The sequence below is a fragment of the Gymnodraco acuticeps genome, unplaced genomic scaffold (assembly GCF_902827175.1).
Source record: "Gymnodraco acuticeps unplaced genomic scaffold, fGymAcu1.1, whole genome shotgun sequence".
Lineage (NCBI taxonomy): Eukaryota > Metazoa > Chordata > Actinopteri > Perciformes > Bathydraconidae > Gymnodraco > Gymnodraco acuticeps.
Window position 1 is genome coordinate 2981 of NW_022991109.1, and position 14520 is coordinate 17500.

At 38.8% G+C, this 14520-nt stretch overlaps 1 protein-coding gene across 5 annotated transcripts in view; it reads left to right on the top strand.

Annotated features, from left to right (window-relative positions):
- Positions 1-1038: 1038 nt before the first annotated feature.
- The window catches only part of LOC117560193 (DNA (cytosine-5)-methyltransferase 3A-like), a 61233-nt gene continuing 47751 nt past the window's right edge, over positions 1039-14520 (top strand). For 4 of the 5 annotated variants that reach the window (XM_034237011.1, XM_034237013.1, XM_034237014.1 and 1 more), the window contains exons 1-3: positions 1039-1197; positions 5333-5559; positions 13895-14002. In XM_034237011.1, coding sequence (XP_034092902.1) covers positions 5491-5559; positions 13895-14002 — 177 coding nt within the window. In that variant the 5' untranslated portion in view covers positions 1039-1197; positions 5333-5490. Of the gene's footprint in view, positions 1330-5332; positions 5560-13894; positions 14003-14520 lie in introns of all 5 variants that reach the window. The other variant, XM_034237012.1, reaches the window with a different exon arrangement.

Here is a 14520-nt window from a genome sequence, read left to right on the forward strand (position 1 = left end):
CTATTTCTCCAAAAATTGGTAAACAGAGAAAGACACCACACACATTTCGAAATCTTTTACATACTACACCTAGTAGTGTTTAAAGGGACAGCAAACCTTCAAATCAAATGCATACCTGGTACTGTATATGTTTTCCCCTTACCTAAAAGGGCTATTTTAATCTAGATTGTTTTCGTATGTGTTGTGAAGAGTTTTATAGATATCAGCTACAATATAAAGGATCTAGATAGCTTGTGGTGCCTGGGTCGCCAAAAAAGAATAACACACTTAAAAAATGTCAACAGCAGTCACTTTTTTCCAAAAATCATGACCCGGTCACCTCTAAGACCCCTCTGATCCGCTTAATTCATTTACTGACTTTTTCCTATGTTTCTGTGCAGAGGAGAGCAGGTTTCAACGTGTTGCAGCATGATGCAGCTTCACCTGTTGAGGAACATGCCAGAGAGAAAGAACCCCACCAAGCAAGAACATGGGTTACATGTGTTGCCCTTTTTGGTTATAAGTGTTGGAAAACACATTTTCTGGAGTTATTGCTTATCCAAAGCAAAGGTTGAAAGAACAGGGCTGATTTGTGATATGGGCTTTATTAATAAAACGGACGTAACTGTTTGTTTGTAGTCCAAACTCTCTCTAACATAGTATTCACCAAACTATTTTGTTATCATCAAGAAAGCTAATTCTGCATTTAAAAAACTAATTATGGCACTTTTTAGAGTTGTCTTTATTATAGCTTTCTGTATTTTTAAAACAGCTCAGATGGAAAACAGGTAACATCAGTGTGCTTAAGATTCAGAAAAAACCTGTGACAAAAGTCAGTGTATGCTGAACGTGAACTACTTTAAAGGTTGACTAAGTTATGTTTATTTTTGGAAAAATGGTTGTACTTCTTGATCCACCTGTCTTCACATGCATGTACGTGCACGTGCGTGCTTGTAGATGTAGACTTTAGGACCTCGCGGAAACTCTCCGGTGCGGCGGCCTCTGCGGCTCGTGAGAGAGAGCAGGCCGGTTGGAGAGAGAGAGAGAGCAGGCGGGGAGCGCGAGCAGCAGTGGGGAGAGAAGACCCGGTAGAGCGCGAGGAGGGAGAGAGAGAGAGAGAGAGAGAGAGAGTGAGCGAGAGAGATCGAGCGAGAAAGGCGCGGAGAGAGAGAGAGCGACGACCGTCAGGGTCCACGTGCCTAACGGACGGACGACACGGTAAATATAAACATTACATTTTGGCTTGTGAAGTGAATCAGTGGTGGTCCTAAAGTCATCGCTCGTGCGTTCCGGATCCAGACCCTTAGCAGCTGATGTGCGCGTGAAGACGGTTCGTGCACGAGTGAACTGGTGAGTTCTTTTTTTGTACGGTCTGCGGAAAATCACGGCACCGGACAACCGTTATACAACGAGTGTGTGTGTGTCCGGTGGATCGTGCACCCCGCCTCCAGTCACCGGCAGGTTAACGTTTAAACCGGTGCGCGCGGTCCTCCTCTCGCACCAGATGCAGACAGAACACATCAGCGCGCGCTACCGTCGCCTCCGCGGACTGGTGGGCACGCGCCTGAGGTTAACGAGTGCATTCGGTCTGAGATTGCGCCCCCGTATGTGTTTTTTACCTGACCCAGAAGTAACGATTACCGTCGACACACACTTCAGACATGTGTCCCCCACCAGCTGCCCCTCCACCGAGGTTATCTGCCGGTTTCTGAGAGGTCGTCCGGTAAAGGCGCGTGAGGTCGCTCCCCAATATTAATTGTCATAAGGCTGGACTACGTCAACTTGCAGGAAAACTATGATACTTCCTGCCGTAGACTTTCAAAAATAAAAGTCTCGGTACACTGTGGTACACACAGATCTGTTTGCTGATTGTGTAATCAAAATATTTTAAGCAATTTGATCAAATAGGTATCCAAGAAATGATTGTTAAACATTTAACAAGTTTCAATGTTATAGAAGTGATTGATAATAGTCCCCAACTTTCAATGTTATAGAAGTGATTGATAAAACCATCAAGGGAGCTAAAGATTATTTAAACTAATAATTATATTTTGATGTGTAGCATATCAGACAGTATTCTTGTTTTATCTCACTAAAAGCCCAAACCCTTAGGTGTTTAATTAACTGATGACAAAAAGCAAATATTAATATTTGAAAAGCTCTAACTGGTTTTAAAATATTACTTAAACAATTAGTCATCCAAACTATAGTTGTGGGTGATTCATATTGTAAGGTCGCCTTACAATGAATAAAATAAATAGCCTACAATGAATGGATTATTGTTGTGTGATCAATTGTTTAGGAGTTTAATTTTAGTTCCATGTCGTCTGAATTATTTCTGTATGATTTTAGGGACTTCTGCAAAGTTTGTTCTACAAAATCTAACACAGGATGGGTATTGTTTCTGCTGATCCCAATGATTTCACACCTTCATTTCACCACTTTTATGCCATCAAGAATTCAATAAATAGACAAATAAACGATTCAGTATTTGTGGAGAACAGATTAGAAAATGTGCCTGGGGACATTCAGAAAACATATCATGCAATACTTTCTGATCTAAAGTTGAAAAGTAAGAGTTTGTATTAAAAACACCTGTATACATCTATATCATAATAAACACATTTTTCGAATTAAGTCTCAAGCAATAATATCCCGCTCTGTAAAAGAAACCTGATAATTAGTTAGATTAGACAATTAGACAATAAATAAAATGAAAAATATAATGCTTTTATTTTGAAAAACAAACCTCCTACTTCCTTGTGTCACCACTGCCTTACTGTCATTACCTTGATTCACCTCTAAAGCGTTTTCTCTGCGCAATCATTTCCCCTCCCACCAGCACAGGCTTCTGCTCAGGCCTTTCTCCATGGTCTAATTTAAACCACTGCTGCATGAGGACTGAATCAATTTACATCTGTGTGTTTAGACTCACTATAGGAGAGAGAGGTATCTGGGTGACCTACATACGCAGAACTTGGAGGAATTGGTTTTCCTGCAGGGTGTATGGTGGATACTGTACACCCATGTCTGCAAAGTTTCCACCCCTGTATGTCTCTCCTCTGGTAACCCTGGCTCGCTGCCTGTTGTTTTAACAGTAGGTGATGTAAGGCCACAGCATGGGGAGTGACATACTGTACTATACATGTTGAGGAAAGCCAGACTTATTGGCTGCACTCACACTGTGCTCACATCCAAATCACTGCTGAGATCCAAGTTTTCTTTTGAGGCAGATGCAAACACCAGCTTTTTAAACTCCTTTTGTGTTTTAATTGTGATCTGTTTATGAACGACCACTTAGCCGATTATGTTGGAGCAAGAACAAAAGTGTAGTCAATGTTTAAAGTTGTTAAAGGGTCCAAGATGGTGGAAGGAGCTCCCCATTGATATCAGGACAGCAGAAAGTAAACACATCTTCTGCCCCAGACTGAAAACCCACCTGTTTTTAATGTACCTTGGCCATCAAACCCAACACATTTGAAGCAAATATATATCTGCATTTGTCTACTTGTTAAGCTAGGGACCTGTTGCACGCATTCCACAAATGCCTCGCTATGTTACCTGTCTGTTTTGAATATCTGTTGTAGAAATACGAGACAAAACAAACGAGAAAGAAGATGGATAAATTATAAATTCTCAATAGAAAAAGGGGTACCACTTAACAATAAGACTACCCTTATAAAGGATTCAGAAAGGGTTTATAATTAGGTTATGAATTAGGTTGTAAACACTTTATTAATCATTAAGAACCATTTATAAACCAGTTCTCGTTTTCATACCTCATCACAGGCTCACTATTTGGCAAGATGACTAAGCCTTATATTGGCTACTTAGCGAGAATCAACTCAGTGAGCAACAGATACCAAGAATGCTGGCTGATGAAGAAGATGAAGTAAGCTAAGTAGCCAATATAAGGCTTAGCAGTACAGATAAATGTGGGCTCACTATTTGGCAAGATGACTAAGCCTTATATTGGGTGCGTCTCACTTCGGTTATTTTTCATTTCCCCACTCCTCGGTCTCGGTATCACCGGAAGTTGATTTGTCTGCGCCATCTTGAGTACCGTCCCAGTGACCTTATTTGTGCCGGAGGACCGAGGATTGAGAAGCGATAACGGAGGAGCGATAATCGAGGAACTACCAGACCATCCTCCGGTGAAATCCTCAGACACTCGCCCCGCCCCCTTACTGTGTATCGCTCACTGATTGGACGATGCAGCGCATGCACTGATCTGGCTGCTGTCAGACGATCAGCTGTGTCATCACAAACGGACGTAGCTTCACGTGACGCTCCGGAGGAAACAACGCCCCATTGCTCTTAAAACTAATTTCCCTGCTTCTCATGGTTTCCTTGCGTCTCTCCATGCTTCCCTGGTGGGAGGGACTGGTCGCAGGGAAACGGCGCAAGTGAGGGACGCAAGGAATCAATTTAACCGAAGTGAGATTCACCTATTGGCTACTTAGCGAGAATCAACTCAGTGAACAATAGATACCAAGGATGCTGTCTGATGACAAAGATGAAGTAAGCTAAGTAGCCAATATAAGCAGTACAGATAAATGTGGGCTCACTATTTGGCAAGATGACTAAGCCTTATATTGGCTACTTAGCGAGAATCAACTCAGTGAGCAACATATACCAAGGATGCTGGCTGATGACGAAGACGAAGTAAGCAACCGGTCACAGTTGCCCTGTTTATCTCATGTCTTATAAAAGCTTATTAAAGACTTAAAGTGTTCACAACCTAATTAATAAATGAATTACAAACTATTCGTAAACCCTTTATAAGGTTAGTCTTATTGTAAAGTGGTACAGAAAAGGACTATTATTGGTATTACTGGTTGCAGCCCTCAACGAGTAACAATGGGCAATTGCTTAGCCCAAAATAAAATCTGTTGTGATTTAAATGGCCCAAAACAAGATTTAAAATAAAAAGCTTCAATTTGATTTCCCCTGTTTATAAAGTCATTAAAAACAGATCTGTGTCCTGTTTGAGGGAATTTAATTAGATTTGGGAAATGTTTACTACCCGCAGCCCTTTTATCTAATGACATGGGACAGTTTTATCCGGCCACATCCATCACACACTCTGACAGCCATGTTGAAAGCCGCCCTGATTCCTGCAGATTCCTTTGAGGACACCTGTGCGTATGTGTGTGTGCATAAATGTGTGTTAACCCATGAAATTGAATATTTTCTGCTCTGCATGTGCAGGGGCCCATCCATCATCCATCCAAGTACATTTGATAGAGACCTTGATAGCCTCGAGGCTTTTTACTTAAACTTGACACATTTCCTTTTACAGTAGATCCACTATTTACATGCTGTATGTGTTTTATTTCTCTTTTTTCTTTAGGAAAGGGGGACGACTGAGAGAACCAGTGATCGTCCAACAGATAGAAAGACAGACAAATTGAATGAAGCTGCTCTTGGTGCTTCTGAAGGACCCTCCAATGCTTTGATTTGCTCTATTTTCTACTTTCCAAACGTGGTTTCACCGATCCTCCCTCAACCATGCCGTCCAACAGTCCTGCAGCCGCCGAGCCACCGGAGACCCCAGAGAACGACACCAACATCGATGTGGTGAGAGAGAGAGTTTATTATTAATGTACAGTGGGAAGTAATGTATCACTACAGCTACACAATTAATGCTGCGAGCACAAGTACTTCTACAACTAATGGAGAAGGTTATTTACTGGAGTGATGTATGGAGTCAGGATGGGGCCAAAACAATGGGCATCTATTTACATCAAAGCATTCACAGCACTAAAACAATTAATGTCACGGCAGGAATAAAAATACTCATTAGCATAAATATATGTAGGGATTAAGTTAGGGCCATGAATGTACATGTGTATTACGTACCATACATCAACTGCATATATTGCGAACGTCTGTTGTTTGTATTCAGAAGGCTATATCTAGTTTCTAAACTAAAATGTACAGAAAATACCTGTCATCCTTAAACAGAATTGCGATTAAAAAGGCACATTTAATAACAAATTATTTATTTATTTTTGAAATGTGCTAGTTTTAAAATGACTAGCTATTGATTTATTAAAATAAAACACAAATAATTTCCTGCACTCTCAAAACCCTATACAATGTTATAACAAGTATTCAAAGTTAAAGGGGACCTATCATGCAAAATGCACTTTTTTATGTCTTGTATACATGAAGATGTGTCCCCGGTGTGTCGGGGAACTCACGCAGCGTCAGAAAATAAAACCCTCTCTCTTTTCCTCCGTACCCAAATCTCTAAAAACGCGGGTACAACCGAGCTGATCCAGATTTGCGTCCGATATTACGTAATATCGGAAATCTAGGCTGGCTATCAGAAACGTTGCTATCAGAAAACAATGTCGACTGTTTTGGACGCAATATGGTCGTGTTTACATTAGCATCGCTAACACTCAGAGCTAACCTGTACTGGAGAGCATGTGTGTGAAGAAGCAGGAAATAAAGAGGAAACTCACCTTGTGGTATAACCGGCAAGAGAGGAAAGCCTTTGAGCTCCAAACTGTTTCAGAGAGAATCCTTGATAATCCATGATATGGCGTTTCATCACGGAAGTATTTAGTTTAGACAGTAGCTGCCGGGTCCCGCATGAGCTCAGCCCCCCCCCCTTTTATGTTTTAAAAGCTTTATACCCCAAATCAGCACTTTTGAAACAGGAAGTGAAATAGAGGGATATGAGGCATGGCTAGAATGGGTGATCTGTTTGGTATTTTGAGCAAAACACTTCATAGACATGTTTTTATATATTTGTATATATCTGAGACCTATGCTATTGCCTAAAAATAGCATGATAGGCGACCTTTAAAGTAGTCTAGCCATTCAAGAAAAAAAGCCCAACAAATATTCTTAAACTGAGATTTTCATACATTTTGTACAGTTGAGTAGATTGCACAGAAGATAATATACTCTTGAGTCGTTTCGATTCGTTTTCGAACATCATCCATCAAATAGTTTTGCATTAAATATACAACATTTCCATTTGGGATGGAAATGGATTATTGGGATTTTAGCCTTTGCAGACCATTTACATGCACAAAAACCTATACAACACAATACAGAGTAAAGGGAAAACTCAAAAAAATATAATATGTCCTACTATCTCAGCTTGTTCTGCTGTCACTACCATTACTTATATGACTGTTGTTGTTGCTCCTTCTCGTACAGTATATTATATTACTACTCCAGCTATTTGAAGCCACATATATTATTACAACCTCTAGCACATTTACTACAGCTATCATTACCTCCACTACTGCTTTAGCTGGCAGTTGAGAGACTTCTTTAGCCAACACACACAGAGAAGCTGGCAAAGAACAATGTGTCTATGTGTGTCTATAATAGTTAATCTAAGAGTTATTTATTTACATTCACACCCAGATTTTCTGCATTCTACACATTCACGCGACCATATGCAGGTGAGACGAGAGCAGGGTTTCTTTTACACACAAATGAGCACACACACGTTATATGGTCTGACATACGCTGAGTGAAAAATGGCTCCTTTCATTTCCCCGAGCCCAGGGCAGCCCTAGTAAATCTGTGAGAAGTTTGACGTTGATTCTATGGTGCTGCTATATAAAGAGCCGCCTTACTTCCACATTCACACGCCTGGCAAACAGCCAACAAGTACAAAGTTTCCCTTTAAAAAATGTTTTCTTGTTTTTTTAACTTCCTGTGACTGAACTCTCAAACAGTAAAAAAAAAAAAGCGAGAGTCAGAGGGTGTGTTTGAAAAGGCTTGATAACAAACTATTCACACATGGTACGACATCCAATTGAGTGTGTAGTGTTCCAACTTCATAACATGTGGATTTTGTCTATCTGAGAGATTATTACATTATTACATGTTACTTGTTAGACGCTTTTATCCAAAGCAATTTACATACTCAATACTGTGGACAATCCCCACAGGAGTAATTTAGGGTGAAGTGTCTTGCCCAGGCAGGGACACAACGACATGCTGACTACAGTGGGACTCGAACTTGCAATCCCCTGATTCAAAGTCCAGCACACTACCCACTGAGCCACAGCCTCCCAGAGATCCCGGGATGTTTACTACATTAGCAAGAATCTTTGCTCATGAGATGTGAGCCTACTGAACTCAAACGCCCCAACATGTACTGCTCTTTAGACTTTAGATAGCTAAAATAATTGATGCTTGTATATAATAGTTACGATGATGGTGAGTGACGTTAAGCTGAACTCACATTAGTTACCTTCCTACAACTCTCTGAAAATGCTAATAACTTTGCTGTCAGTGCGTATAGCTATAAGAGCTGTATCTTAAAGAGGATTAAAATATGTAAGTCAATGATGATCATCTGCATAGAAAAGCGCCAGTTTTGAAGCAAATATCTGCATGTTCCAATTTGTAATACATGCAAATAGAACAGGGGCACTTAGATGCTATTTGCTTGGCAGCGATGTTAGCAACGCATTTTGCTTTTAGAATTACAAGGTTTCTTTTACTGTGTTTTAGTGTATTGGTGTAGGTTTAGCAGCTGTAAAAGCTGCACAATCCTTTTGTGACCCCCGCCCCCAGTATCCTGACAGAGAGTATGATGTTGTTTATACCAACTCTGAAACACAAGAAGCCGTAGTTGTTGTTGTTGTTGTTGTTGTTGTTGTTGTTGTATATTTGTTAGGGCTGTCCCAAATACCATTTTTTGGGCTCCGGATATTCGGTAGTAATCAGCAGCGAATATTCGGTTTTATTCACGGCATTCATTTTGTTATTCTACACTATTGTTGTTTTATAGTTATTTGTTAATGTAACCCAATTTGTGTTCTTTGAAATTGAAAAGGATATCGCATTGTGTTTGTTACTTTCGTTGCCGTTGTATATGTCTTAAGTGTAATTTGGCTTGGCTTCCTATTTATGGACATGCTTTTATTTTGAAGGAGAGTTAGCGCAGTTGACAGGAAGTTGTTGTTGCTATGGAAACAACGTAACGGAGATTAACGGAGAAAAGTAATATCTACATATAAAGGCGGAGAAAGTAAACGATAAAGTTGATGGTTAAGTGTTAGCACCCCCCGAAGAGGCACAAGCTCTTACGTTGATATTGGAGATTTCAATAAATTAAAAAAGCCAAAAAAGAAAGAAAATTCCGAATAACGAAATTGAAACCCGAATAGTACTCCAACGAACGAATATTTGGATATTCGGGTACAACCCTAATATTTGACTATTATTTCTTCTACATAGCGTCAGTATTATTACAATAACCAGGGGAGGATGATCAATTTGGCCTTTTAACTGTCAGTCCATAATTGTTTGAATTTGATCAAATCAGAGCATTAAATGCAGATGGATGTGTAAAATAATGATTATTTTATCAAAAAGTGACATCTTCCGTGCTACTTATGTGTTTAATTGTCGTATATTTGTATGGCTGCGAGCAACATTTGAAGTGTAGTATTTGTTTTGTTGACAACCTTATCCATTATTGACGAGTTGAGTGGTGGATTCAAAGTGAGAAACAGAGAGCGAAGGTGGAGGGAGACACAGGAAACAGGAGTGAGACGGAGCGAGGATGAGGAGGAGAGAAAGAGGACGAGCTGTCTGCTGCTCGCCTGGTTTGCAGTCTGGTTGCCTAGCAACTGCAGCAGCCTGAAATAACCTGCCGAGACAGAAATAGACCAAAGATGTTCGGACAGATTGGTTAGTGAGCGTGTGTTTGTGGACATTTGTTCTTGTAGGGATTTTGTATTTAGTGGTTCTATAACTCTGTTGGTTTATATTTGACCTTTAGTACAATTTGTTTTTGCTTGTAATTCGTTTTTATTTTTGTGTAAACATTGTCACACACAAATCAAACAAACATCAACAATACAAATAATAATAGTAAAACCACTACTGTAGTACTTCTTCTACTACTACTACTACTACTACTACTACTACTACTACTACTACTACTACTACTACTACTACTACTACTACTACTACTACTACTACTACTGCTTCTACTACAACTACTACTACTACAACTACTGCTTCTATTACAACTTCTACTACTACTACTACTACTACTACTACTACTACTACTACTACTACTACTACTACTACTACTACTACTACTATTACTACTGCTTCTACTACAACTTCTACTACTACAACTACTACTTAGAACTACTACTACTACTACTATTACTACTACTTCTACTACTACTATTACTACTACTTCTACTACTGCTTCTACTACAACTACTACTACTACAACTACTGCTTCTATTACAACTTCTACTACTACTACTACTATTACTACTACTTCTACTACTACTATTACTACTACTTCTACTACTGCTTCTACTACAACTACTACTACTACTACTACTGCTTCTACTACAACTACTACTACTACTACAACTACTGCTTCTATTACAACTTCTACTACTACTACTACTACTACTACTACTACTACTACTACTACTACTACTACTACTACAACTACTACTACTATTACTACTGCTTCTACTACAACTTCTACTACTACAACTACTGCTTAGAACTACTACTACTACTACTATTACTACTACTTCTACTACTGCTTCTACTACAACTACTACTACTACAACTACTGCTTCTATTACAACTTCTACTACTACTACTACTACTACTACTACTACTACTACTACTACTACTACTACTACTGCTTCTACTACAACTTCTACTACTACAACTACTGCTTAGAACTACTACTACTACTACTACTACTATTACTACTGCTTCTACTACAACTTCTACTACTACAACTACTGCTTAGAACTACTACTACTACTACTATTACTACTACTTCTACTACTACTATTACTACTACTTCTACTACTGCTTCTACTACAACTACTACTACTACAACTACTGCTTCTATTACAACTTCTACTACTACTACTACTACTACTACTATTACTACTGCTTCTACTACAACTTCTACTACTACAACTACTGCTTCTATTACAACTTCTACTACTACTACTACTACTACTACTACTACTACTACTACTACTACTACTACTACTACTGCTTCTACTACAACTTCTACTACTACAACTACTGCTTAGAACTACTACTACTACTACTACTATTACTACTACTTCTACTACTACTATTACTACTACTTCTACTACTACTATTACTACTACTTCTACTACTGCTTCTACTACAACTACTACTACTACAACTACTGCTTCTATTACAACTTCTACTACTACTACTACTACTACTATTACTACTACTTCTACTACTACTATTACTACTACTTCTACTACTGCTACTACTGCTACTACTACTACTACTACTACTACTACTACTACTACTACTACTACTACTACTGCTTCTACTACAACTTCTACTACTACAACTACTGCTTAGAACTACTACTACTACTACTACTACTACTACTACTACTACTACTATTACTACTGCTTCTACTACAACTTCTACTACTACAACTACTGCTTAGAACTACTACTACTACTACTATTACTACTACTTCTACTACTACTATTACTACTACTTCTACTACTGCTTCTACTACAACTTCTACTACTACAACTTCTACTACTACAACTACTGCTTAGATCTACTATTTCTACTACTGCTACTACTACTAATAATAATAATAATAATAATGATAAGAGCGCAGCATAGATATTCAAATTAGGGTCGGGCGGTAAATTAAAGCCACACAAATATTTGTATATGGTGTACACTTATATCGATTTTTAAGGGGGATTATTCAAGTTGTTTTAATGCACCCATCCACAGCAGAACATTGATACGTTTTCTGCCGCTCCTCTTTGATTTTTCTCAACAATCGTGGCGTTTCTACTGTAGTGAAAACACTGATTATGGAAACGTATCTCATACAACCCGCCTTAAAAATAATTGCACAATCCCATTAAAGTGATTTTTATATCTCTTAATAGCCTCCTAATGTTTTCACATACATTCATCCACATTTTGTTGCAACTGCTGTCCTAGTTAACATCAGATGATAAGACACACTTACTGTTTACTGGAAATTCATAGAATACGAGATAGACTCCTCATTTTCTAGACTTCATTTATTTTTTAAACTATCCACTCTTAGTACATAATTGACTCCCTTTCCATTGTTATTATGTGTTTGTAAATGTAGTGTGCGTCGTGACTCAGGCATATGGACAGAACAGCAGGCAGTCGAGACTCAGGGCCCATTACCCCGTTCTAACTGGTTGCTATGCCGATCGTCAGGGAAGTGACATCCAAATGTTTAGTCAGCATGGCGCCCGGTCGGAGACAGTTGCTAAGCAGTTTTTTTCACCTTAGCAACCACTCCACTGTCACCGCAACACTGTGACAGAGAGAGATGAAGACATTAATGGGAACACAATACCTCACTCTGAGTTCAGACCGATGACGAAATGATTACAGCATAAAAGACAGTCGAGAAAAGCGGATGTTATTATAACATTAAACATAACAGGCTCCTTTTACAGTATACATACAACAAAAGAGTGCACTGTATCTTACAATCATTAAAACACGTCGTGAAGTGGCGCTGTTAAGAAACCTAAACAAAGTAGAAGTAGTGGAAGCAGCTGAGTTTAGGGCCTTGTCTGAATGTGTACAGATATATTTAAGGCTCTATACTGCTTTTGGGGCTTTTCCTTTCCTGTAGTGTGTTTATATAGGTTTAAATGTAAATGTATATAAATGGTCTGCAAAGCCTACAATCCCAAAGTTCCCAGGATGTTAAGGGTTGTGAGACTGTCCCGTCTTCTGTCAATATGTTGTGAATATTACCAGTGAGCTGCCACAGCATAAATACAAATATTTCTTTTTTTATACACTGTAAAATTACACCGATGCTATTCTAATCTCTGCTGTATCGAACCACTTTGTCTCTGCTGTGATACGAGCAGAGGAACAAACTGCTGAGACAAGTTTATTTAGGTTCACTTAAGCAATCGATACAAGGCCGTGCAGGAAAAAGGTATTATGTCATCAAGGTTTTCACTGGACCGCAAATAATGATCTAAATTGAATATCTTTGTTTTTTTCTTGTAGCTATTTCTTTGCTCTAAATGCTTTTGTTCTATCATAACTTAGCTGAATCTTGAGATCTAAGTTTAACATACTGTTTTTAAAATGGTCATCAATTCATCTTCTTAGAGTAGACTTCCTTCCTGTGAATGCACAGATTACAAGTACTGACACAACAACATACAGTTAGCATCTAACCAGAGAATGCAAAAAGGAGCAGTAAAGTACAGTGTAAAGTATAATACATTCTAAGTATTGAAATATGACAGATAAATAGAGGTTAAGTATGTACAGTATGAATGGTATTTACGGTTATACACACTATAAACATTAGTATACAAAATTGAATTCACTTTAACTAAAACCACCAGACTAAGGGACAGTTTCATCCCACAGGCCATCCTGTTAAACAGGATAGACTGTTAAACACCTGAACTTTTGAAACAACATCCACAACATTAATCTGGCTGCGATTTAGAAATTGTTTATCTAATATATGATATTCAATCACTAGCATATAGACTCTTATTGCACTATTCCACTTTTTGTATTTACTTGCACTATTTTATCTGTTTTATTGTGTTGCACTGTTGGAGGAGCCTGTGACCTAAGATTTTCATCGTCATAACTACACTGTAGCTATGTACGCATGACCAATAAAAGCCTTGAACCTTTAGAGCTAGGTCACTAGACAAGGTCATTTGTCCTTCTAAAAAAACATTATATGCTACAATATGTTTTAATTGCATCCTGTTTTCAGTAACTGCTTCTTAGTCACATCTCCCTGAATCATGACTTCATTGACACCAATTATAGCTTCATACAGTCTTTGGATTGGCTCAGTGTTTGACGATGCTTCTCTGTAATTGTCCAGATTGAAGATGGAGCAGACCATGACAGTCCAGAGGAGGGGACGCCAGCGAGTCCCCGCACCAAGCGCAGAGTGGGTCGTCCCGGCAGGAAACGCAAACAGCTGCTTCCTGTGAGTACTGTAATTACAGGCTTTCATCTGCCTTTTGTATCCTCCACACAGAGTGATTGATCACCTTATTCACCTATACAACCCCGCCTCCCCTGACAAGATATGTAAAGCATGCAACACTCTGCTTCACATTATGTTTTCACACCTGCAAGCTGCTTGAGTGGCAGTTAGCCCAGCTTTTATTAATAACACATACATGAGAACACACTTACTGCAATAATTGTCACATACTGTATGAGTGTGTTGCACTTGACAGCAGCAGCTTTTCTCTGCTTTTACGTGGTACATTGTGACTTATTTTCTTTTTACCAGCAGTATATTTTAGTTGAAGGGATTCCCTCTGCATTGACTGTTTTGCAGAGCTTTACAGTCAATGCATATTCTCTCTTTTTAACATGTAGGCTTCATTTCCATATCATTTTGTCCTCTTTTTCACTTATCTGTCTGGCACCGTTCCCCACATTTATCGTATAAAGTTTCCTGCTGTTTCCACTTTGCTTTAAGTGGATTTTAAAGAG